General features: G+C 56.0%; 1 protein-coding gene across 2 annotated transcripts; it reads left to right on the top strand.

Annotated features, from left to right (window-relative positions):
* The first annotated feature begins 671 nt into the window (after window positions 1–671).
* Window positions 672–25,747, top strand: GRAMD1A (GRAM domain containing 1A). 2 transcript variants are annotated; one of them, XM_052656701.1, is made up of 20 exons: window positions 672–803; window positions 1,586–1,906; window positions 10,861–11,071; window positions 11,158–11,178; window positions 11,654–11,738; window positions 11,874–11,977; window positions 12,058–12,153; window positions 12,906–12,986; window positions 16,340–16,452; window positions 16,628–16,778; window positions 17,302–17,500; window positions 18,670–18,813; window positions 20,328–20,446; window positions 20,538–20,680; window positions 21,262–21,365; window positions 21,451–21,624; window positions 21,725–21,812; window positions 23,091–23,198; window positions 23,283–23,403; window positions 25,312–25,747. In XM_052656701.1, the coding sequence occupies exons 2-20, from the start codon at window positions 1,635–1,637 to the stop codon at window positions 25,402–25,404; spliced, it is 2,427 nt and encodes an 808-aa protein (XP_052512661.1). In that variant the 5' UTR covers window positions 672–803; window positions 1,586–1,634; the 3' UTR covers window positions 25,405–25,747. The 2 variants fall into 2 exon arrangements, with proteins under 2 accessions (XP_052512661.1, XP_052512662.1); XM_052656702.1 differs by lacking the exons at window positions 672–803; window positions 1,586–1,906 and adding an exon at window positions 6,311–6,425.

Below are 25,747 nucleotides of genomic sequence, written 5' to 3' on the forward strand. Positions count from 1 at the left end.
TAAAATTATAATAGTTAGGAATGCATGCCGATATGACTTTAAAAATAAACTATTAAAAGAGGGACTGATAACTGATAAATGAGGGGTGATGGAGACTTCTGCAAGGGAGGCAGGGTGGGACTCACAGTGACATGCTGGCTCTCAAACTGGGTCTGAAGGGTTCGTTTTACTGTTAAACTTGCTACCTCACAACTAGGCTCCAGACAGTCTTTAGCGTGTGTCAATTACCATGTAACGAAATTGAAAAAGAGCTAAGCTGTGGGGAACGCCAGCTTTTACCAGTCGGGTGGAGGAGACAGAGCTGTGCACAGCGTGAGAAGGAGCTGTCAGTGGGGTGCCCTGGAGTGCCAAGAGAACCCACCAGGAGGAAGGAATTGGAGTCGCGAAGGTTCCCGGCACTAAGAGCAGGACGGGAGGATGAGGACGGGGACGAGTGTCAGACCTGGCCGCCTGCGGGTGATGTCTGGGCTTGGAGGAGCAGTGCTGGGGGAGAAATGGGGACAGAAGCTACACGGTGACTGGCTGCAGCCAACAGGAAAGATGGAGCCGCAGAGCCCCAGGGCAGAGTCGAGAGGGAAGGGCCTCCTCTGAGGTCGGAACACCCCCACCCCCGCTCAGCCCTTTCTCCCGGGAACAGTTGGCCAGAGAGGAACCTGACTCCAGCCGGACACTCTATTCCGCCTGACAAGGTCGTGACTCCCTGGCCCAGCCAGGACTCACGGGGGAGAGAATAAGGCCTGGTCCCCTGCCCTAACCCTAGGAGCCGGAGCACACGCTGTGAGGACAGGACGACAAAGCCATAGGTAGGGGCACTGGGGTGTCTGGGAAGGACTCTGGGGTCCCACCTGGCCCGTAAGGGTCAGGTTCTTCCCAAACCAGGGGGAACCCTCTCTGGGTCCCATGGGTCATCCTTCCCTGTCCCTCCCCACCACCTGCAGCAGGGTGCCAAAAACCTCTCAACGTGTCCTGCGGTGAGGACAGACAGACACTAATCTCATCTCCCCAGACCCATGCGGCCTCCAGTATCACAATCATAAGGGCAGGAACTGGCCTCGTTCCCTCGCTTTGTTTGTCTTGGGAGGGGCAATTGCTGAGCAAAGAGGGAAGGGAAATCCTGGCCTTAATCAGCCGTTACTCAGGCCCCTGGGCCTCTGGGGCCCTCTCAGACCTGGCTCCTTCCTGGCCCTGTGTATTGGGAAGGGAGCTGGTGTGGCGGGCGTATAGAGAACCCAGGGCTTGACCGCAGTGCATTCACGCTGGAAAAAATAAACCCCAGTCCAGGGGCACGAACAGAGTTCACTGACCACTTGCTGTGTGCCAGACCCTGGGCTAGCCCTCCACTTGTCAGAGCTCCCTGACACTGCCCAGCCACCCTCAGAGGTCCATCAGGCCATCCAGCTTCCAGAAGAGGAACCAGGGTCACAAGGGAGGATGTTGGCCGAGATGGGAATCCCACCCAGATCTCTCTGACCCCCATGCTATGCTCTGAGGCTCAGCCGACCCCTCCTCCCACTGGGCAGCGGGAGGTGGTGAGGGGCAGGGTTTGCATGGGAGCTCTCCCCTTCACCTCTTCTTTCTCCCCTAGAGGCCACACCACGGTCCAAGACCCCCGGCTGGGTGGCAGAGCTATCCGCATGGCTGAGTTCCTGCCCCTGCTGCCTTGTACACCTCTGCTGACCCAGGATGTCTGTGCCCAGGACTCACGGGTGCCCCCAGCCGAGGAGCCGAGCCAAGAGGCACAGAGTCACCGAGTCCAGGGCCCAGCCCCTAAGTGCTGGAAGCTCCTGGAGGTGCCCACCATTCAGATAACACCAGCCAGCAGTGAGGAGTCACCCCCTTGCACTCCACCCCCGCAGTGCCTGCAGCTGCCGAGGACCCCAGACCCGGAGAGTTCGCCCCAGGACAGGTCAGACCTAGGTGGTGGGATGGGAAAGGGGTTCTCTCTCTCAGGACTCAAGCTTAAAGGTGGGTTCCCTGTGGCTGACACTGTCCTGGTGGGGGGTTGGTCAGTTAGAATGTGGCTTTAGCCCCAGAGGGGCCTGACGGGAAGTTGTGAAATATATGCAGATAAAAACTGGAATATGTGTTGGGATCATCAGCTATGCTCAGCTGAGCACTGCTTACTAAGACCAGAGGAAAATACTCGCCAACTGGTGTTTTTCAAACTTTGGGTCATGACCCATTTAAGGGCCATGAAACCAATGTACACTGCAGTGAACACTTCTTTTTTCCCCCAAATAGAATCAGGAGAGAACTGAACATAACACAGTGTAAAAAATAATAATAATAATAAAATAAAAAGAATAAGAAAATAACACAGTGTAGCAGGCAGTGAACAAGTGTGGTTTCCTACCAATTTTGTGACATTACATACGTAGCAGACCCTTCATACCCATGGGAGTATTCTAAGACCCCTGTGGATAACGCTGCAGATGCTCAAATTTCTTACATAAGACGGTGCAGTATTTGCATATTACCTACTCACACTCTCCTGTTTAGAATACCTCTAGGTTACTTACAGGTTTCCGTGCTGCGCTGTGCTTAGTCGCTTCAGTCGTGTCCAACTCTTTGCAACCGTGTGGCCTGTAGCCCGCCAGGCTCCTCTGCCCACAGAATTTTCCAGGCAAGAATTCTGGAGTAGGCTGCCATTTCCTACTCCAGGGGAGTCTTCCCAACAAAGGGATTGAACCCGTGTCTCTTGCGTCTCCTGCTTTGTTGGCAGATTCTTTACTGTCTGAGCCACCAGGAAAGTTCCAAATACAATGTAAACAGATGCCAGGCAGCAAACTCAAGTTTGCTTTCTGAAAAAAAATTTTTTTAACTGAAGCACAGTTGATTTATAATGTTGTGTTAGTTTCAAGTATACAACAAAGTGATTCAATAATACATACATGTATGTATCTATTCTTTTTCAGATTATTTTCTACTACAGGTTATTTATCATAAGATGTTGAATATAGTTTCTTGTGCTATACAGTACATCCTTGCCGTTTATCTTTTTTCTTTTTGGCTAAGCCACAGGGCTTTCGAGAGCTCAGTTCCTCAGCCAAGGACTGAACCCAGTACCAGCAGTAAGCAGGAGTCAGAAAGTGCTGAGTCCTAACTGGACCGCCAGGGAAATCTTAGACTCCTAATTTATCACTTTGCTATTCTGGAAAATTTTTATACAAAAATTATTATGCTATATACCTGAAATTAATATAATATTATCTATCCAGTTTTAAAAAACTGAAGTATAGTTAATTTACAATGTTGTCTTAGTTTCAAGTGTATTCCTCCCAGAATTTAAAAAAAAATTCTGTTTTGATCTTTGATTGGTTGAATCCATGGACATGGAACCTGCAGATATGAGGGCCTATTCTATTTCTAATTGTGTACTTGGAGACCAATATAAAAGGTATTTCCTGTTGCAGCTCATGGGCAAAAAAAAAAAGTTTAAACAAAACTTCTACAAAGAAACACTACCTCTGGCACAAGGAGACAGGAACAAGGAGGTTGAAGGCTGTAGGGGGAAAGAACTACATTGGCCTTTAACAGAAATGTCCATTGTGGTTTTTTCCAACAATGAACATTTGGATAAGAGTTAAAGTTTATGAAGTAGGGCTCTGTGTGTTAATGTGGAGAAATCTCAGAAATAAAGATGATGGAGAAAAACAGCTTGCAAAATGATAGTAGGAGCCTAATTGTGTATCTTTTAAAAAGATTTTGAACAACAGGATATATTGTTTGTGGATGGATCTTGATGCAGAAAAAGGATAGAAAAATGTACGAAAATGGTAAAATGTCCACATCTATTGTATATGCTTGGTGGGGACCAAGGTAACTCTTGTATTTTTCCTGTTTGAAATAAACATTCCCTAATTAAAATTTTTTAAGTATTTCAAAAGAAGAAACAGGCCAAGAGAAATACAAAGAGAACAGTGAGACAGAGGGAGATGGTGGGAGGAGGGCCTCACTGGGATCTGACCCAGAGATCTGACCTTGAGAGGCAGTAGTCCAAGAACTGAGCTTTCCTACAGAGGGAAAGGGAGTGCAAAGGCCTGGGGGCAGGAACCGGAACTGGGGAGTCAGAGCAACAGCAGGGAGGCTGAATAAGCTAGAGGCAGTGAACCAGAGAAGTTAAGAGTGGAGTCTTTGGCAACTTTGCTTTTAGCTGGACTGAGGTGCAGCCAGAAGGCTCTGTGCTGGAGGGCTTTGACCTGACAGGCTCTTTCAGGCTGTGTGTGGGGAGCAGGCTGTAGGGGTTGGGAGGGAGCAGGGAGACCAGGGAGGAGGCTGTGTGATGGTCCGGGAGGGAGAGGATGGAGGCTGGGCCAGGTTTGGGGCAGTGAGGGAGAAGAGTTTAAACTGGATAGATTTTGTAGGAGGAGCCTACAGGGTTTGCTGAGAGACTAGAGGGAAAGAGAGGGGTCAAGAAAGGCTGAAATTTGGGGCATTCCACCCACCTAAATGGGCATCCCAGGCGAGGCTATTGGTAAAGTCTCTACCTGCCAATGCAGGAGATGCAAGAGTCGTGGGTTCGATCCCTGGGTCGGGAAGATCCCCTGGAGAAGGGAATGGCTACCCATTCCAGTGTTCTTGCCTGGAGAATCCCATGGACAGAGGAGCCTGTCTGCTACAGTCCACAGGGTTGCAAAGAATTGGACAGGACTGAGTGACTGAGCACACACCCACCAAAATGGAGAAGTCAGTGGATGTTTTAGGAGGGAAAGGGTGCAAGTGTGGAAGAGCCGTGGGAATGGAGTTTTTTTCAAGAGGCAGGAACAGCCTGTCCTGGAGAGGGGTGGGAAGCAAGTCTGAGCTGGGGGGGCTGTGGCCAGGAGCTGTGAGGTTCTGCACCCGAATCTGTGTTCTCAGGGGAGGAGTCCAGGACACTGAGAGACCCGGGCAGCTGCTGCAGAGATAAAGGTGGGTTAGGGCATCAGAAGGCAATGGCACCCCACTCCAGTACTCTTGCCTGGAAAATCCCATGGGCGGAGGAGCCTGGTAGGCTGCAGTCCATGCGGTCGCTAAGAGTAGAACACGACTGAGCCACTTCACTTTCATGCATCGGAGAAGGAAATGGCAACCCACTCCAGTATTCTTGCCTGGAGAATCCCAGGGACGCCAGTATTCTTGCCTGGAGAATCCCAGGGACGGCCTATGGGGTCGCACAGAGTCGGACACAACTGAAGCGACTTAGCAGCAGCAGCAGCAGCAGCAGCAGGGCATCAGTGGAGGATTGCGTCCACCAACAGTGACCTTGGCGACTCACTTCCCATCTTTGAGGCCGGGGCTTCCCCTTCTATAAAAGGGGAGCACTCCCGCCTCCCCCGCTCCCAACCCTGTCCTGTGGGAAAACCCTGATCACTGAGTTAGTGGGGTTCCCAGGACTGGGGTGACTTGCTCGACGTCATGGCTGACTGGGGCTGGCACTGAAAGGGGTCCCCAGAGACGCCGCTCAGAGATGCAGAGAAGGAGGCGGCCTAGGGCCCCACCTCCTTCCCGCCAGCTGCGGTTCCCCGCGTCCCCACTGCCCCAACACCTCGTTTCCCCGAATCTCCCTCCCATCCCCAGCCCCGCCTCCTCTCTCAGTTTCCGCCCCGGGTGGGGAGTAGGGGGGTACGTAGAGCGCCCGGCCCGAGGCCTCACTGGAGCGGAGGATCCCTCTCTGGGTACCAGGCGAGCGCGTCCGGCCTGTGCCCAGGCTACCACGGCGGAGTTGTGTTTCTGATCGACTCTGTTTCTGTGTTTTTCCGTTTCGGTCTTTCCCCCTCCCCGGTCCATTTCTCTGTCTCCCTCCTTCGACCCTCCGTCTCTTTGTTTCTCTTCGCCCCTCTTCTTGCTCTCTCCGGGCCCTGAGGACCCCGCCGGCCCCTCTCGACCTCTGTCTCGCTCCTCCTGCTCCTGCGCCCCGTCGCTCCATCTCTAATTCTCCCTCCAGCATCGGATTCCTCCCTGGGGTCTCGCTCGGTCCCCGCCGTGCCTCCCTCGCGTCTGACCAGCAACCCCCCCACCCCCCGGGTCTCCCTCTAGTTCTCACCTCCCGCTTTCCCGCCTGCCCTCCGGTCCCTTCCTCCCTCCGGGGATCTGAGTCTCCGCCTCGAGGCCCAGCGGCCCCTCCCCGCCAGGGCCGATCCCTCCCGGCCACTCGCCCCCGCCGGGGCCGATCCCTCCCTTCTAGCCCCCTCCCGCGGGCGGGGGGCGGTGCCGTGACGCGCGGGGCGGAGGCAGGAAAGCGGAGCTGACGCCGCGGCGGCGTCCCGCGGCCCCGGCCTTTTGTGCGGGCAGAGGGCGGCGGGGTTGGGGCGCGGGTGGGGGGCACGGCAGCCAAAGCAGGAGAGGCGGCTGACCGGCGGGGACGCCCAACGCCGCCCAGCCCCGCACAGCCCGGCCCGGCCCTGCCCTGCGGCTGGGCGCGCCCGCCGCGCCGCATCCATGTTCGAGTGAGGACCGCGGCGGGGGCGGGGGCGCGGGGAGGTACTGGGGGGTCGCTGGGGCGGGGGCTCCACGGGCTCGGCCCGGCGTGGCGCGATCGCAGCCAAAGTCCAGGAACTTGTGCACCGGGGTTGGCCGGAGGGGAGGGGAGGGGAGGGAGGCCTCCGGGGCCCGGGGGTGCACTCGGGGGTGGGGCGCTGACGGCGGGGTAGCCTCCCGGGTCTGCTCGGCACTGCCTGGACGAGATGCGCCAGCCTGGCGGAGCTTTGGCTGGGGGTCCCGGGCTCACCGCGCTAGGAGCGCGGCCTGCCGGGAGCGCCCCGGGCCTCCTTTGCAGCTGCTTGGGAGGTGAGGAGTGGGCGCGAGGCTGACCCGGGTCTTCAGGCCTGCGGTCAAGGCTGGGCGGAGACGAGCCCCCGCCGACCGGGCTCCCAGGCCCGTGAGTCCGGGGCAGGCCCGGGAGCAGCCTCTCCAGGTCTGAGCCCCCTCTGTTCTGGTCTGTCTCAAGTCTCGAGATTGCTCGGATGGGGTCTTCTACGTGGCCGGCCGACCGCGTGCCTCAGATCCTCTGGGGTCCTGAGCACGGAATTGACCTAGTCCCTGTCCGGGCCCAGAGTATTCTAGATTATGCATTGTAGGTGTCTTGGACGTGTGTATGCCTATCTGTGTTCCTGGTGTGCAGGCAGCGGTTATCCTCTGGCTCTGTGTGTGTGTGTGGCTTCATGTGGTATTGTAAGCTCCCTGTGTGTGTCTGACTGGGATCGTAGTGTGTGTCTGGGGCTTTGTGTGTGTGGCTGCGACTTTACGTGGTTGTGTGTGTGTACTGTACTTCATTCCATCAGACAGCCGCGTGTCTAGTTGTGACTTTGGAGTATGTGTACGTGTGTCTCAGCCTCCTAATGTGCAGCAACAGCTGTGGCCCTCCTTGGCCGTGTGCCTGTGTGTGTGAATTTATTATCTTGGATTCCATCTGTGGCCCCAGGTGTCACTGTAAGTTGCCTGTGTGTTCAGCTGTGACTTTGTAGTGTGTGTGCCTGTGTCAGGGGCTCTTCGCTGCTGTGAACTTTCACCTCTGTGTGCTTGTAATTTACCTCTGTACCTATTATTAGCATAGTGTGCAAATGTAAGTCACCAGTGTGTCCATGTGTGACGCTATTGTCTGGCCCCGGCCTTGGTGAGTATGAGTGAAAGCCTCTGGGGTTGTACCTTAAATCTACGTCTGATTCCACCTTTGTGTGAAAGTTCCTGTGTGTGTCCCTTTATGACACTGTTGTACACCCTTGGCTTCCATGTGAGCAGCTGGGACCCTCTGGGGCTTTGTGTGTGTGAAGGGTGTGTGAAGAATCCGAGAGAGAGACCCCTTGTGGCTCTTAGTGAGCCTGGGACCCTCCCTCTGTGACAATCTGGAGCAATAATAATAGCTGACATTATTATAAAAATTCTCCTGTGTATAAGACATGTCCCACCCATGATTTCAAATTCAATCCCTGGCCACTGTGTTGTCGAAGTGTGTCCACAGCCTTCCGGGGCTGCGTTGTTCCTGAGTCCTTCACGGCTGTTTGTGTGTAGGACTCTCAGTCCCTCGGCAACAGCATTTGCCACGTCCATCTCGTGCCACGTAAGAACAGGTCTTCACTCTGTCTTCCGCTCCTGATGGGGAGTGCCATGAGAACTGAGCTGAGCTTGGACTTAATTTACCTGGGTGGTGCACGTGTTAGCTGGGGGCCTCTGGGACTGTTCTTTCACTGTGTGGCCCTCTCTGTCACTGTGGAAATGTTACTTTCAAGTCTCCTCCAGAACTTCCCTGGAGCTGTATGTGTGAATGTACGTGGGACTTTTCTGTTTCTGTCACCCTCTGCAGCTTCATGTCTTTGTCATGCATGCAGGTGTGTGTGTGACTTCTGGGGCATCGTGTGTGACTGTAATATACCTGTGATATTACTGCTGGGTGTGTAGGGGTGAGGGGTAGGGGAGACGTCTTACAACTGTGGGGAACTGCGGTTTGCCTGGGACCCTGGCTATGTGTGACCCACGTGGAGGTTCCCTTTTGTGCACACCCATGCACAAAATGCCTCTGCCCAGAGGGAGCTGTTGGCTCGTTTAGGCCCAGGAGGCCGGAGGTGAGATGTCTGCAGTGACAGAACCCCATTCTCTTCCAAGTCCCTCCAGCCTTGTCACCATGGCGAGGCCCCTCCCCTCCACTGCTGCAGCCTGCCTGGTGGGGCAGCCGCAGGGTGTCAGCACTTCCTCTTTGTCCTGCCCAGAGCAAGATCTGGGGGCTGGGGGCGCGGGCTGTGCCCTGGCTGCATGTGCTGGACCTGTCTGCAGGAACCCTCCCCAGACCTGCAGCTGCAGGAGTCTAGGAGGGGTGGAGGTCTTGAGCTCAGTCACTTCAGTCTTGTCTGACTCCTTGTGACCCCGTGGACTCTAGCCCACCAGGCTCCTCTGTCTGTGGGATTCTCCAGGCAAGAATACTGGAGTGGACAGCCATTTTCTTCTCCAGGGGGGTCGTTTCAGGCTGGAGAGGCAGGAAGATGAGGCAAGAGGGGAATGTGATCACCCCTCTTCAAACCCTTCCCCCAGCCCATAAGGGCTCTCAGGGTGAAGCCCAGACTCCTGCCCAGGGCCCACAGGGCCTGTGGGTGGGCCTGGGGCCTCCCATCCTCCTTCCCCAGCACCCCCTGGCCACCTCACTCCTCCTCAGCCTTGCCAAGCTCAGTCCTGTTCTGGAACTCACTGTTCCTGCCCCTAAAACAGCCTTCCCCGGCCTTTTGCCAGATTCTTGTCCTTGGGGCTCAGCTCAAGTGTGCCCTAACACCGCCCTGCCCCCACCAACTTAGTCCTCCTTTATCTCTGGGGTCCTCCAACTTGAACTTGCATTAGAGTCTCCTGGGCCCCACTCCCACTTCCTGATTCAGGAGGTCTGCAGTGGGTCCCGGACTCTGCCTTTCTAACCACTTCTGGGCACTTCCCGTGAGCAGCGCTGCTTGGTAGCACTGACCAGGGTCTGAGGTCATCATCCTCATTTACCTGTTCTTATTGATCATCCCTGTTCCCTAGTCAGAATGCCAGGTCCCTGTGGGCATCTGTCTTGCCCCCTTCTGTGCCTGGTGCAGGGCAGGGGCTTGGTGCGCACTCAGAGAGTGAATGGCTGGAGTTGGGGTCAGTTGGGCTAGGCTGAGGTGTTTGTGTGGTACCTGTTGGAGTCCACATAGCACTTTGGCAGCAAATGGGCTGCATTGACAGCAGGGCTGTGTGCTCCATTTTAGTCTGACAGTTCTTAATAAAGGTGACTTCCAGGTGGAGGGCTTTATGTATATATGTCCTCCTCCAGACAACCCTGTGAGGTGGATGTTGCTAGTAGTCCCATTATACTCGAGAAGAAACTGAGGCCCAGAAAGGTTCAGACGTTTGCCCAAGGTCACACAATGCAGTGGCCCAACTCAGATCTGCAGTGGGCTCAGGCTGCCAAGGGTCGGGCAAGGCATACACTTGGTGGAATCCAAGTTTGGGGGTGGGGTAGGATGGTGTAGATGGACTGAATCACTCATTCAGTCCACAAGGGCAGAAGCTTGCAGAGCACCTGCTGTGTGCCAGGCCTCCTTCTAGGCAGGGGGGTGCACCTGGAGACGAAACCCTCTCCCCCTGTGAAGTGCACCTGCTGGTGTGGGAGGATTTGAAACAAGAAAATACAGAAGTGCAGGAGAAGATGAGAATGGTGGAGAGGGAAGGGGCTTGGGAGGAGGAATGTGCTTTACATGGAGAGGCGAGGAGAGGCATCTTAGAGAAGCGAGCCCTGAGCAGGGGATGGGGTGAGGACCTTGCCTTCCCCTGGAGTGAAGTGCAGCGGTGGGGAGAGCTTAGACAGGAGGGCCCTGACCGGACTGGGGAGGAGGCTGCTGAGATGTCCAGGATGGAGAGTCTGGAGGCTGGGCCAGGTCCTGGTGCAGGAGGAAGTAGGCAACATAGAAACAATGGAAACAGATCTTAAAGCTGGAGCAGGGGAACCTGCTAACAGATTAAAAGTGAAGAGTAAGTAGGAAAGAAGAAGCAGCTTAGGTTTTTAGCTCAGGTAACTGAGTGGAAAGTATTTGTTAAGTAGATATTTATTATATGAATGAATGAATAAGTTAGTTTGAAAAACAACAGGCGTGACTGAGAGCTCACTTTGTGCCAGGCTCTGTTAGAAGCCCTTTACACGTATGGACTTGTTTAACCCTCCAAACAAGAAGATGACATGTGTTTCTTACCCCTGGGTTATAGATGAACTCACCAAGGACAGGGAGCTGGGGGGTCTGCTCTGGATCATTCTGCGAGGAGGTGGAACAGGGTGGGTGGGTGAGAATCAGTGGGCTGAAGGGAAGGGGGACCCCCCCCCATACAGGCCCATCGCCATCCCCCAGCCTACCTCCCCTCATAAGAACCCTCTTCCTTTCCCCCCAGCACAACCCCCCACTCTGGCCGGAGCACGCCAAGCAGCTCTCCATCCCTCCGTAAGCGCCTGCAGCTCTTGCCCCCAAGCCGACCCCCGCCTGAGCCAGAACCGGGCACCATGGTGGAGAAGGGGTCGGATAGCTCCTCAGAGAAGGGTGGGGTGCCCGGGACACCCAGCACCCAGAGCCTGGGCAGCCGGAACTTCATCCGCAACAGCAAGGTTGGTGCCAGCTCAGGTGGGGTGGGGGCGGGGTGGGAGGACGGGGATGCGGGGGCTCCTTCTGACTCCTTTGCTTTCTCTTGCAGAAGATGCAGAGCTGGTACAGTGTAAGTATCTGGGCGGGGGCCTTGCCGGAGGGATGAGGGAGGGGGACAGGTACTGGGCCCAGGGGCCGCTGGCTGCCACTGTCAGAGAGTGGGCGCTGGGGTCAGGAGACGTGGCGGGGTGGTCTCTTCCCGGGCTGCTACTTACATGCTCTGTGACCTTGAGTGAGTTGCTTGATCTCTCTGGGCTGCTCTGTCCTTCAGAAACAGTACCCACCTTACTAGACTGACGGGAACACTCCCTGAGAGTCAGTGATGCTGGTGGGTACCTGAAACAGCGCCTGGCTTCTGTAGTAATCAGTAAATGGCTCTCATCATGGTTACTCTTGTGTTATGGGCAGTGGGAGCCAGAAGTGAGCTAGACAGTGAAGCCTCCAGAGAGGCTGTCCTGGGCTGAGACTGATGCTAGGAGCTCTGGGGGCAGAATTTGAGGGGTGTGAAAATCCGTCCCAGTTCTTACCTCCCAAACGTCCCCCAGATGCTGAGCCCCACGTACAAACAACGGAATGAGGACTTCCGGAAACTGTTCAGCAAACTCCCTGAAGCAGAACGCCTCATTGTGGGTGAGTCGTCGCCCCCCGCCCCAGCCAGGCCCTGAGCCCCCAGCTCCGCCCTCCTGACCCTCCCCGCGTGCGCCAGCCCGGCCAGGCCGGCCTGTGACTCGGGTGTCTGCCCGTCTCTCCTCTCGGCCGCCTCAGATTACTCCTGTGCCTTGCAGCGCGAGATCCTCCTCCAGGGCCGCCTCTATCTCTCCGAGAACTGGGTCTGCTTCTACAGCAACATCTTCCGCTGGGAGACAACCGTGAGCCGACCCAGCCGGGACGAGGAGGGGCCCAGGGTGGGCAGTGGCCTGGCCCCTTCTGACCCACCTTTCATTCTCAGATCTCCATCCAGTTGAAGGAAGTGACGTGTCTGAAGAAGGAGAAGACGGCCAAGCTTATCCCCAATGCCATCCAGATCTGCACGGAGAACGAGAAGGTGAGTGAGAGGAGCAGCGAACAGGGGTCCTGGGTCCCCACTCTTCACTGACTCCTCTCTCCTCCCTGCCACCCAGAGTCCTCTTCACTCTGCACCCAACTCCGCGCAGGGAATACCCGTTCTCGTTACTCTCAAGCCCCAGCCTGGGCTCCCGTCGTCTCTAGCCTGGAGCCCTGCACCTGCCCCTGACTCAAGCCCTGCAGTCTCCCCTCACACAGCTGCCCAGGGATAGTCTTAATAGACAGATTCTATCAGCTCAGAGGCCTTTTCTGCCAGGAAGCCTTCCCTGATGCTCCGTCTATCATGATTGTTGCCTCATGGTCCAAGATGGCTGCCTCACACCAGGGGCCCAGACAGGAGAAAGAAATAGGCGGGGAAAGCCTCCCAGCAGACTATCTTTGTGTTTTCTTGGCTAAAAGGGGATCTGTTAGCCACTTCTAAGTGGGCGTCGGAGTCTGGGTATGTGCCCTGGGCTTCCCCCGAGCAGCCCAGCCACTCTAAGCTGGCCCTGTCTCCTGCCCTGGACTGTGAGTCCCGGGGCAGGGCTAGGGTCATCTCCTCATCACTGGGACTCCAAAGTTGACCGTTGCTGGGCTGGCCACAGAACCGACATTCTGTGGGGTGAGCGAGGGAATGACTGAATAGCTACCTCGGGCTGGGGAGCCGGGAACACAGTGCGTGCACAGGTGGAGCTTCCCCCTCCCTCTGGCCTGGTGTCTCCCCCACCGCTCATACCCTTCTCCCTCCTGCAGCATTTCTTCACCTCCTTTGGGGCCCGAGATCGCTGCTTCCTCCTCATCTTCCGCCTCTGGCAGAACGCGCTGCTTGAAAAGGTGGGCCTGGGCGAGTCCTGGACAAGGGGGCTAGAGGCCAGGCGGGGGAGGGGGGACCATGGAGCCAGGGATGCTAGGGCTCGGAGGACCCCTCCAGCTCTTCCTCATGGGCAGCAGGTCCAGCGTACCTGTAGCTTCTCCATAGGCCACCCCCGACCCCGCCCCCGCCACTGCCCAGAGGGCCTCCACGGGCTCCAGTGCTATAGCCCGCCCACAAGAAATGCATACCCATGGCCCGTTAGTAACCACCAGTGAATCGAAAATGCTCTGAAGGGACTTCCCTGGCAGTCCAGTGGTTAAGACTCTGAGCTTCTAATGCAGGGAACGTGAGTTCAATCTCTGCTCAGGGAACTAAGATCCCATATGCTGCTTGGCCAAAAAGAAAAAAAAGCTCTGAAAATGGGGAGATTTGGGGTATGTTTGGCAACAAAACCTGACTTGAGCTAACATGGAGATTTACAATCCCTGTCGGCACCGTCTAACAGAACTTGGTGCTATGCTGTCTGATACGGCAGCCACTGACAACACGTGCCTGTTGAACTCTTGGCTAGTGTGACTGAGGAACTGTATTTTTAATTTAATTTCAGTTTGAATTAATTTAAACTTCTAAAACATCCTGTGTGCTTCTTATATAACACAGGTCTGTATTTGTCTCAATTAATGGGCCACAAAATATTTATGTGTATGACTGGGGTCAATCTTAAATATAACTGTGATTCAACATACAATTATAGTATCCAGTATAGAATATACCAGTGATTCTCAAACCAGAGTTTCAGGAACCCTTTACACTCTTTAATTATAGACTCCAAGGAGGTTTTGTTTAAGTGCAATATATCTGTCAGTATATACTGGATTAGAAATTGAAACTGGGAGCTTTTTAAACATAAGATACACAAATACACTTGGATTAGCCACCAGAACAATGATAATATCACAGTCTCTGGGAAAACCCAACTGTATAGTCATAAAAGAATAAAAGTGGAAAAGGCAAGTAATATCTAATATCTTATGCTACTAACACTTATCATACTTAATGGAAATAATTTTTCCCTCATGGATTCCCTAAAAGGGTCTAGGGGACACCCAGAAATTGGACCACACTTTGAGAACCTCTGGTAGACTCTGCACTTACTGGATACTAATATAATACAGATATTTTGGGTATTGCAGTATAGGCACTGTAAAATGTTTCTTATATCTCCAAGTTTCTTAATTTTGAATCAAGTTTTACCCCCAAAGATTTTGAGTAAGGGATTTTAGACCTTTACTTATCACATTCTGGTAGTCTATTATGGGCCAACTCTGAGTGGGCTGTCCTGGAATGCCCATTATGGTTGAATGAGTTTATGTAGCATGAATTTGGCAGCAAGCAGCTAAAAACCCAACCAGACAATGGTTTGAGCAAACAGATGCTGAAGTATTTCAGGTAGTAATAATGATAGCTAACACTTAACAGAGCTACTGGGTGCTAGGAACTGTTATGAGCTTTCCATGAATTAACTTACTTAATCATCACAGCCACCTTTCGAGGCAATATGGTTATCTTTATTCCACCAAGGAGGCACAGAGGGAAAGCCTTGCCCATGGTCACATATGCTTTTCTGTGGCTGAGTGGGGGTCTGACCGACTGTAGTCAGGTTCTAGAGTCCACTTAATCACACTGATGCCGATGTAACAAGAGGCATGGAGGTAGGCAATCCCGGGAAGGGGGAGGGGTTGGGGGCTCCCTGCGTCATTCAGGACCCAAACTCTTATCCATTATTTCACACCATCATCCTTCTGCTGTTGATGTTTTGTCCACATGCTTATTGCCTCACGGTTGCAATATGGCTGCTACAGCTCCAAATGCCGTGCCCTCACTTAACTATCCCAAATGTGAAGGAAGAAAGGGATGGATGGAAAGTGGGCATTCCTTTACCAGGAAGGGAAAGCCCCTTTCAGCAGACTTTTCCGTACATTTCTTTGGCTAAAACTTGGTCACATGATCACCTGTGGTTGCAGAGTTATATGGGTTATATGGCAAATGAAAAAATGAATTGGTATAAGCCAGTTTTAATTCGCTGGGGCTGGGGAAGATTTTCACCTCAGACATATCAGGGTCCTGCTGGCAGGAAGGGAGGGTGGATAGATGTTGGGGTCTGCTACTGCTGGCATGCAGCACCTCAGAAGGCCCAAACAGGCTTACATCCTGTCCTCCAAGGGGGCTGCAGCTGTGGCCATCCTCAGGGGCAAGAGTCCTGGAGCAGGAGCCTGAGGGAGGGACAGGGCAGCATCAAAGTCTTCAGGGAGGCTGAGGGCAGGCAGACTGCTGGGGATGGAGTTCAGCCCTATCACTGAGTGCAAGTCACTGAACCCCATCCATCAGATGGGGACCATTCCTTCCTTGTAGCAGCTGAGCTGGCCCCAGAATAAGTGCTCCATCACATCAGCTCTTGGGAGGCAGTGCAGTCCAATGGTTAGCTCCAGGGCTGAACCAACACTCTGAGATCACCTCAGTACCTCCACTTTCTAATTGAATGATGTTACGCCACCTCTGTGGGGCTTCCCAGGTGGCGCCAGTGCTAAAGAACCCACCCGCCAGTGCAGGAGATGAAAGAGATGTGGGTTCAATCTGTGGGTCAGGAAGATCCCCTGGAGTCGGAAATGGCAGCCCACTCCAGTTTTCTTGCCTGGAGAATCCCATGGACGGAGGAGCCTGGCGGGCTACAATCTATGTGGTAGCAAAGAGTCACACGACTGAGCACACACACACGCACCTTTGTGCCTCATTGTCATTATCTTAAAATGATGATAATATTAGCACCTACCTACTTGACAGAATTGTTTTGAAGACTTACTGAGTTGGCACACATGAAGAGTTAGAAGAATGCCTGGCACATGGTAACTACTCAGTGAATCAGTGAATGTCAGTTGCTGCTGCTGCTACTATTATTAACATTACTATCTCATCAGCCTCATCTAGCCACTCTAGCCATGGGTACCTCCTGAGGACGCCTGGGAGAAGCATTGATAGTTGGGGGCATGACTGCATGGCGGGTGGGAGCATCGGCTCTGGAGTCTGGGTTTAAACTTCAGAGCTGACCTCAGGCACAACTTCTCCGCTCTGGGCCTCATATTATCCTCTATAAAACTGGGAAGTTTAACCTGTAGCTGTGGAAGTATTGTGAGGACCTAAGGGAAAATTCCCCAGTATACTGGCTCCTACTCAGTGGGTTGAGAGAGGTCTGCGATGGGAAGTCATGCTCCCCCTTGTGGACACCGGGGGGACTGCTGAGGCTGAGGCTGGTGTGGGTGAGAGGGAAGGGCTTTGACTGTAAGGCAGAGGCCAACCCAGTGTTCTGCCCATCCAGACTCTAAGTCCCCGCGAGCTCTGGCACCTGGTGCATCAGTGCTACGGCTCAGAGCTGGGCCTCACCAGCGAGGACGAGGACTATGTCTGCCCCTTGCAGCTGAATGGCCTAGGGTGAGTCGATGGTTGGTGGCTGGTTCCGGGGGGTTGGGAGGAGACACAGGGGACTGTGTACATAGCTCCTGGAATCCTGGGTGAACCGAGGTGGGTGTACAAAAGTTTGGGAGACAAGGAGGGTGTGTGGGATCTCAAAGATCACAGTGGTCTCACTTCCTCTCTTTCTCTGCAGGAGCCCCAAGGATGTGGGCGATGTAATCGCCCTGAGCGACATCACCCCCTCGGGGGCAGCTGACCACAGCCAGGAGCCAAGCCCTGCAGGTTCACGCCGTGGCCGCATCACCCCCAACCTGTCCCGGGCCAGCAGTGATGCAGACCATGGGGTGAGCAGGCGGGTAGAGGAGAGAGGAGGGTGCTGGGTGGGGCTGGGGAGAGGAACGGACTCCCAGATTGAGGGCACCAGCAGGGAATGGACAGAGAAGAGGTGGCTGGAGGGGTGAGTGAGCGGATGGATGGAGGAATGGGATGGACCTGGGAAGATGGGCATGGAAAACAAGTACAGGTAGGGAAAGAGAGAGACAGACAGAGGTGGGACAGGTAGATAGATGGAAAGGGGGAGAGAGAGAAGAGCCGAGAGAGAAATGGATGGATGGATGGATGAGGTGGGTGCAGTCAGATGAGGCATGGACAGGACAGGCATAAGAAAGCTTATGGCCCAGGCATCCAAGACACGCCTGACTGAAGCTGTGAGGAGTCCTCCTACGGGTGGCCCCGGCGCCTCTCGCCACTCAGCTATGAGCTCTCGGTACACACAACCTCCCCAGCATTGGTTTTCCTACAGTCTTGAAGCCTTCTGCTGGATGTGGGCACCCAAGGGACAAGCTTGGATTAAGCTTTTCTCTGCAGGCAGAGGAGGACAAGGAGGAGCAGACAGACAGCCAGCCAGACGCCTCCTCCAGCCAGACAGTGACCCCGGTGGCTGAACCCCCGAGCACAGAGCCCACCCCACCTGACGGGCCCACCTCCCTGGGCCCCTTGGATCTGCTGCCCAGTGAGGAGCTGTTGACAGACACAAGTAACTCTTCCTCGTCCACGGGGGAGGAAGGTGAGGCAGGTGGCCTGACTCGTTTGCTTTGGCTACACCAGACAGACTTTACTCAGACGGGCTGACCAAGGGAGTTGCTGGCTCACAGGACTGAAAAATCCACAGCACAGGCAAAGAAGGCATTCACGTGTTCTTGTTGGAAATCTGTCTGTATTTTGCTCTGCTTTGAAGGCAGCTTAGCAAGGTGGATAGGAGCATAGATACAGCCCCATAGATGGCTGGGGCTCAAATCCTGGCCATGCCACTTCCCAGCCGTGTGACGTGGGCAAATTATTCAAGCTCTGAGCCTCATTTTCCTTATCTGAAAAATGGGTTGGCAGTAATAATGCCTACTTCATAGGGTTGTCACAAAGAGACAACCGTTATACCTAAGCCATTATGTATTAAATGGCTTAATACATGTAGAATGCTTGGGCCAGACCGTAAGTGTTGGCTTATTTCCATTGGTGGCAGCAGCTTTTCCATTTTCTGCATGCCCACTTCATTCTCAGGTAGCTTCTACTCTTGTGGGGGCAGAGAGAGCTCCAGCCCTGTGCCGGATAAGCCTAGTGGAAAGAAAGCCCGCTTTTCCCAGTGATTGCCCCAAGCTCTAGGGTTGGCTCTGATTGGAGAGCTGGCCTACCCCTGAGCCCACCACTGTGGCTCGGGGCCTGGCCTGGGTCACACACATATACGCACACATACACACACCCTGAACCAATCACTGTGGCTGGCCTGGGACACACATGCATGCGCACACACACACCCCTACCCCTGAGTCCCATAGCTGTGGCTGATGGCTTGGCCTGGATCACACACACTTGTGCATGCCCACATGCACACACCCTGAACCAATCACCTTGGCCAAAGGCTCAAGGTTATGAGCTTGAGGCTGGGCCTGTGACAGGGCCACCCCCATTGTCGCTGGGACTCCAAGTGTGTGGGCCTAGGGTGTGCTCCACCTTCAACCCACAGTGATGGCTCTGATTATCTGGCTTGGGGCACACGCCCACCCTAAAGCCATCCCGTGGTGGAGGGAGCGGAGTTGCTCCATGTCAGTGTCCACTCTGGTCCAGGAGGACAGGGCTGCCCGACCGCCCCACAAGGCCTGGGAGTGGGGAGGAGCGCCCCCCACAAGGGGCCCGGAGGAGCGCAGGCAGCCCCCTGCACTATCCTTCTCTGTCGCCCAGCCGACCTGGCGGCCCTGCTGCCTGACCTCTCCGGCCGTCTCCTCATCAACTCCGTCTTCCATGTGGGTGCCGAGCGGCTCCAGCAGATGCTCTTCTCAGACTCGCCCTTCCTGCAGGACTTCCTGCAGCAGTGCAAGTTCACAGGTCAGGGGCTGAGGTGGCTGGGGTGCAAGGGGAGGGCGCGGGGAGGAGCAGGCCAGGGGACCGGCAGGAACCGCCAAGCAAATTGGGTGCGGTGGGTCAGGGAGTGAAAAGCAGCGATTGTGAGACCAGAGGGGCTCCACCTCCTACCAGCTGGGTGGCCTCGGGCCAGGGGCAGACCTCCTCTGTGCCTCAGTTTCTTCCATGTGGGGCAGGTGTGATGCTCTTATCTGCCTTGTCAGGTTCTCGTGAGAGCTAAATGAGTCAGTACTGGGGAAGCGCCTAGAACAGGAGCAGATAGGAAGCCATTTAATAAATATGAATTAAAGACTGCTCTGTCAGGCCAGTGCAGAGCCCAGGACAGATGAACTCGAGTCCAGTGGGAATAGCAGTGAAGAGATACTGACACAGATAAGCATGTGTATCAGAGGGCTGGCTGTGATCTAGGGGGTATCAGGAAAGGATGCTGGAAGGATAGGAATTGAAACTAAGGCCTAAGGGAGGAACTTTCCTAGGGAAATGGGACGGGGTGGGAGAGAGGAAGTCCAGGGAGGCCAGCAGGGTGCCTGCAAAGCTCCTGGAGCTGGAGGCAGGCACTGGGAGAAGGCCCTTGGGGTTGGGCCCCCGAGGCCAGGTGTGGAGGGGGAAAGCCACAGCACCAGGGGAGGCGGAAGGGCCGACCAGGAGACCAGCAGGGAGCTCGGGAGGCTACGAAAGAGGTTCAAGTAGGGGAGAGGCCTGTGTCTTTTCTTGATTGATGAAAAAGAACCATGCAGCATCCTCTGCAGAATGGGTAAGACTGCCTTAGGTTGGGAGCTCTCGAATCCCCCCAAACCATACTTATATTCTGGAGAGAGTGGCACATCAGACTGAGAAGCTCAGACTGTCCAGCAGTACTGGGGAGTCACAAAGTGTTGTAGGGAGGGACAGGGTCAGCCTTGGCTGTTAGAAGCTCCCCCTGGACCAGAGCTGGAGATAGACGCCAGAACCTCAAGGGGAGGCTGGAGAGGTGCCCTGGAACGGCAAGGATGGGATGAATGAGGACAGTGCTCAGGCAGTCAGTGAATAGATAGTGTCCAGGATGAGGCCCAAGGCTCTGCAGGGAGCCTGAAGGACGGTGGGGCCCAGTGAAGAGGGCCATGTTTCAGGGGTTGGGGAGGCCAGTGGCTGTGCAGGGTCCTGAGGACTTCTGGGGGAGGTTTTCAAGAGGTTGAAGGACCCTAGGTCTCAGGCTCAGGGGAGAAACCAGGACTGGTAGCATGGAGAGTAGGGCTGCAGAGTGGATGCAGTTGCCCAGGAGGGCTGAGAAGTATGGGCAGGAGAGAGGCCCTGGCTCCAGGGGTCATCAGCATCTAGAAGGAAGATGGGGCAGACACCGGGGTGGGAGCAGGGAGGAGGTGCGGGTTTAGGAGCCAGTCTCCAGAGAACTGGAACCTTCCCCAAAAGGCTGGGTCTCCTACTGCCCGAGGGCAGAGGACTGGAGAATGGTGTCTTCACTCCGCCCCTCCACCCGCCAGACGTGACCTTGAGTCCCTGGAGCGGGGACAGCAAGTGCCACCAGCGCCGAGTGCTGACCTACACCATTCCCATCAACAACCCGCTGGGGCCCAAGAGCGCCTCTGTGGTGGAGACACAGGTGAGCCGGGCAGGGTGGCCGGCAGGTGGGGGGCCGAGGGTCGGGGTAGGGAGGCTGGTGCTGACTCCTGGCTCCCGCCTTGACCCTGCAGACGCTGTTCCGGCGCGGCCCCCAGGCGGGAGGGTGTGTGGTGGACTCCGAGGTGCTGACGCAGGGCATCCCTTACCAAGACTACTTCTACACTGCCCACCGCTACTGTATCCTGGGCCTTGCCCGGAACAAGGCCCGCCTCCGGTGAGCCGCGCCCTGGCCCCGCCGCCTGACACCCGGGTGGTCCCAGGGCTCCTTGCCACATTCTCCCTGTCTCGAGTCAGCCGCAGAATGCTGGTTGCCACCCTGGCAGATAAGCAGAAGTCAGGAACACCCCGAGGTGGTTGACCTGAGCCACCAGAAGGGCGGAGTCGCCACTGACCAGGAGGGCAAGGTGGGGAGGGCTTGGAAGAAGACCAGGAGCTCAGCTTGGGACATGCTGAGGTGTCTCTCAGACTCCCGCGTGGGGGTGGACACACCCGCAGGGTGGAAGGGGTTCAAGGGTGAGGTGCGGGCTAGGATGGCAGTCTGGGTGGGCAGTGCTGGGGTAGCACTGAAGGTGGGAGACCTGCCACGGTCGCGGGTGTGGACAGAGAAGGGGCTGCAGGCTGAGTGGGGTGTTGTGTGGGGATCACAGGGAACCCTTGCCGGGGTGGGGGTGTGTGTGTTTTGTGTGTGGGTGACACGGGGCCCTCGCTGAATTAGAAGAGGGCACGCACCCCCTGGGGAATGGGACAGTAGGCTGCAGGCAGCCCCTGACCGCCTCCCTCCGCCCTGTTCCCCAGGGTGTCCTCCGAGATCCGCTACCGGAAGCAGCCCTGGAGCCTCGTGAAGTCCCTCATTGAGAAGAACTCGTGGAGCGGCATCGAAGATTACTTCCACCACCTGGGTAGGGGGCAGGGGCCCGGACGGGCTGCAGCTGGGGTCACGGCTGGGCCGGGGCGGCCATGCAGAGCCCTCTCCTGTGTCCGCAGAGCGAGAGCTCGCCAAGGCCGAGAAGCTGTCCCTGGAGGAAAGCGGGAAGGATGCGCGGGGCTTGCTGTCCGGCCTGCGCCGGCGGAAGCGGCCTCTGAGCTGGAGGGCTCACGGTGATGGGATCCCGCACCCAGACCCTGACCCCTGTGCCCGGACTGGCATGCACACCTCGGGTGGGTTCTGTCGGGCCTGGCGGGGGGCCGGGGAGGAGCTGGGGGCCTGGCTGGGGTGAGTAGCGATGAGCCCATCTGACTCGGAATTGCTCCCCCACAGGCTCCCTCAGCTCCCGCTTCTCGGAACCGTCTGTGGACCAGGGCCCCGGGGCGGGCACCCCCAGCGCCCTGGTTCTCATCAGCATTGTGTGAGTAAGGGGGCCGGGCTTGGGGGGATCATACAGGCCTGGATCTGCACCCTGGCTGTGCATCCCTGGGCCAGTGCTTGGCCTTTCCAGGCCTCTGCTTATGTGGGAGCGTGGGCTCACCCCACAGCAAGGGTTAAGGAGGCGATGTTTGGGATGCGCCCAGCAGGGCTCCTCAGCTTGTATCGCTCAGTTTGTCATGGAGAGGTAGTCCCCGCAGGGAGGTGGAAACCCTGGGGCTCTGGGGTAGTGGTCAGAGTGGGTGTGGCCTCACCCAGGGAGCTGGAGGAGCAGGCTCCCAGGAGAGGTGGAGTTAGGTGAGCCAGGAGAGATTTACCCATGGAGGTTTCAGGTTTTCTGTGCTCAGCCCTGAGCTGTGTCACACGAGGGACACAGTAGTGACCAGCAGTCCTGGGGCGAGACAGGTCTGGCACCAGATCAAAGGGATGAGGTTGTGATGGAAGGAATGGGTGAGGCCGACAAGGAAGCCTTGGGAGGCCGGGGAAGGCTTCCTCCAGGCCAGCCAGTGGGTCACTGGGGAAGGCATCCTGGGAAAGCAGAGGACTCTGAGCTGAGATCACCCCCCACCCACAGTGGGTTTAGGCTGGAGGACCCACCTTCACAGAGGCCTGGGCTAGGGGACCCACCTGCACACAGGCCTTTCCTGGGGGTATCCTGGCCTGGTAGGGGGGTTCCCACATGTACGGGCCTGAGCTGGGAACAGGGCGCTCTGAGGAGATGGAAATGAGATCCATGCTCCTGCCAGACCATGGGCAGTGAGAGATTAGCCTCACGCTCAGCCTCTGGGCCTTGGTTGGCCAGTAACAGCGGTCCATGAGGGGCTGTGTGGCGTGCTCAGCTTGGGGCTGCTGGGGTTGGGGGTCAAGGTGTGGCCAGGACAGGCTGGGCAGCTCTCATCTCTTTGTCTCCCCCTCTCTCTGCCTTCTCAGGATCTGTGTGAGGTAGGGTCCTGCGTCCTGCCCTCCCTTCCCGTGTCTCGCCCCCTTGCTGCAACCCCTTCTCCTTACTCCGTGCCCCCAGCTCCCCCAGCGAGGTGACCGGAGCAGCAGTTACGGTCTCGGGCATCAGGCCAGCTGGGTTTGAACCCTGGCTTTGGCTTGTGTGACCCCAGGCATGTCACTCACCCTGTCTGAGTCTTGGTTTCCCCCTCTGGAAAGAGGGCTAGTCATGGTGCCCCTTTAAGGTATGGTCAAGTGGGTGCCCCCCTACTTGTGGGAGCATTGGTGTCCTGACCCCTGACCTCTGACCTCGTCTCCCCAGCCTCATCGTCCTCATTGCCCTCAACGTCCTCCTCTTTTACCGCCTCTGGTCCCTGGAGAGGACAGCTCACACTTTTGAGTCCTGGCACAGTCTGGCCCTGGCCAAGGGGTGAGTGGGTAGCCCCAGGGGGTTGGGAGCTTGGGCAGGTGTGGGGGAGGCCAAGACCCCACTCGGGCCCTGTCTTCCCCACAGTAAGTTCCCCCAGACAGCCACGGAGTGGGCGGAGATCCTGGCCCTGCAGAAGCAGTTCCACAGCGTCGAGGTGCACAAGTGGAGGCAGATCCTGCGGGCTTCCGTGGAGCTCCTGGATGAGGTGCGGCGTGGGCTGCGGGGCCTGCAGTCATGTCCCGAGATGCGGCATAATGCATCCGGGCCTCGCTTTCCTCCTGTGTTAAATGAGGAAGCCATTCATAGTCCTCACCTCCCAGGGTTGCTAGAGAAATCAGTGAGATGGAAGATAGAATTTATTGCTTCTCATCCTGGGGAAGAAGCCCAGGATGTCTTGACTTCAGGCATGGCTGGATCCAGTAATAAGAATCAGTCTCTCTTACCTTCTGTTGACTCTGCCCACCCCCGGGGCTGGCTTTGTTGCAGGGGCATCCCAGGTTGACCAAGATGGTACCTGCAGCTCCAAGGTAGCAGCCAAAGGAAGGAGCTCATTCTCACTGGCTACTGGGTCACGTGCCCATATCCCAACCAGTCACAAAAGCCAGGGGTAGACGAGGTTTGGTCCCTAAACCCCTTCCTGCCTGCAAGGTGACTAAGGGGCCATGTGAGGGTGGGAAAGAGGTTCTCCAAGAGTTAGGGATCTCATTTCCAGGAGGGGTTGCCCCAGACACCCACTGTAGTTTGCTGGCAGTGTCTATTCAGACAGCCAGGTTCAAATTCTGACCTATGACCTTGTGCCAATGACTTCACTGCTGGGGCCTTGGCTTCCTCCTCTGTGAATGGGATGATAATCCGTGTTACTTCAAAGGCTGCCAGGAAGATTGAAGGAGTTAGCATCCAGGACTTCCCTGATGGTCCAATGGTTAAGACTCCAAGCTTCCACTGCAGGGGCTGTGGGTTCGATCCCTGGTCAGAGAACTAAGGCCCCACATGCTGTGGAGTGTAGCCAGAAAATAGTATTAACTAGAAAGGAGTTATCCTGTGAGTAGCACCCAGCTCACGTAAACACCTCGCCTGTGTTTGCTGTTATTAGCGGGATCCTGCCAAGCAGGTGCTCAGTAAATGTGGTGGTGGGTCAGCACAGGTGCCAGGCGCTGGGTCATCTGGCCTTGACTGGGTGCCCAAGGGCATCATAGCCCACGTTGCTGGGTGATGCTAAAAGTCCTTTCTGGTAATGCTGAGGTTCACCTTTAGGGGCCTCATTGCACCCTGAAATCATGCTAGGAGGAAGGAGAAGGGCTGTGTAGGACAGGGACGAGGGATCATTGAGGCTTGTGTGCCATCGCTCAGAGATATGAGGTCAGGGCCTTCCCATCCTGAGTTCAGTTCTGATTATATTCCTCTGCCAAGGGCGTGGAATCGACTACACAAATTAACAACAGACATTGATTGAGCCAGCTGGTTCTAAGAGCTAAAATGACCAACTGATTTGTTTCTCATGGCCAGCCTTCGAGGGGGATGCTCTTGTTACCTCTCCACCCCTCCCACCCCCTGCCATGTAACAGATGGGAACATTGAGGCAGGGACATTCCCAAGGTCGCGTGGCAGGGAGTAAGACTAGCTAAGATGCACCCAGCACTGTGTGTGCCAGGTCCTAGGCGTACACCCGGGAGATCCCTGAAGTAACCCTATGATGTAGGAATGTTACTGACCAGTGTCTCAGCTGAGGGACCCAGGACGGTTAAAGGGCTTGCCCAAGGTTATCCCATAAAATGGCCTGAACCCAGGCCATCTGGGCCCCTTCCACATACTGCCCTTGTTGCTGTCTGTTGTTGAGTCGCTCAGTCATGCCCAGCTCTTGGCGACCCCATGGACTGCAGCAGGCCAGGCTTCCCTGTCCTTCATTATCTCCCGGAGTTTGCTGAAACTCATGTCCACTGAGTCGGTGATACCACCCAACCATCTCGTTCTCTGCCTGTGAGAAGTCAGACTGGATGCGGAAAGGCTCCTCTCTCAGCACAGGCTGACCTTGGCCAGTTCCTCAGCTGCAGGTGGTGGGGGTGTATCACCCCTGCCAGCACTCAACCCCCACCCTGCCCACCTCTCCCCGCAGATGAAGTTCTCACTGGAGAAGCTACATCAAGGCATCACTGTCTCAGACCCTCCCTTCGACTCCCAGCCACAGCCTGACGACAGCTTCTCCTGAGGACACACAGCCATCCTTCTAGACGGACAGATAGACACAGAGGCTCGGTGGCCACTGCTGGCACAGTGTGAGCACCAGGAGCCTCCCGCCCACCCCTCCCAGTGGCCTGGCCAGGGGCCATACAGACACGGGGACCACTGAACCGAGATGCACTTTAGACCAGCTGCCGTCGCCTGCCCTGCCAGGGAGCTGGCCCGGCCTTTGCCAGGCCCCCCACTAACTTATTGTGCCCGTCTGGGGCTGTGGGGGCGCCTCCTGGGGTGCACGATTCCCTCAGCTCTGGGTTTAATGTATTATATTTATTTGGGGTGTGATAGAGCCCCAATAAAAGGTTGGAAATGGC

Source organism: Budorcas taxicolor, chromosome 18 (assembly GCF_023091745.1).
Source record: "Budorcas taxicolor isolate Tak-1 chromosome 18, Takin1.1, whole genome shotgun sequence".
In the NCBI taxonomy this organism is placed as follows: domain Eukaryota; kingdom Metazoa; phylum Chordata; class Mammalia; order Artiodactyla; family Bovidae; genus Budorcas; species Budorcas taxicolor.

What these genes read in the sequence shown, in the direction of transcription:
- GRAMD1A (XM_052656701.1), top strand. Translation starts at nt 1,635, where the DNA reads ATGGCTGAGTTCCTGCCCCTGCTGCCTTGTACACCTCTGCTGACCCAG. An exon ending in CTCGTCCACGGGGGAGGAAG is followed by an intron (nt 17,501 to 18,669) that starts GTGAGGCAGGTG and finishes TCTGTCGCCCAG; the next exon opens with CCGACCTGGCGGCCCTGCTG. An exon ending in CGGAACAAGGCCCGCCTCCG is followed by an intron (nt 20,681 to 21,261) that starts GTGAGCCGCGCC and finishes CCTGTTCCCCAG; the next exon opens with GGTGTCCTCCGAGATCCGCT.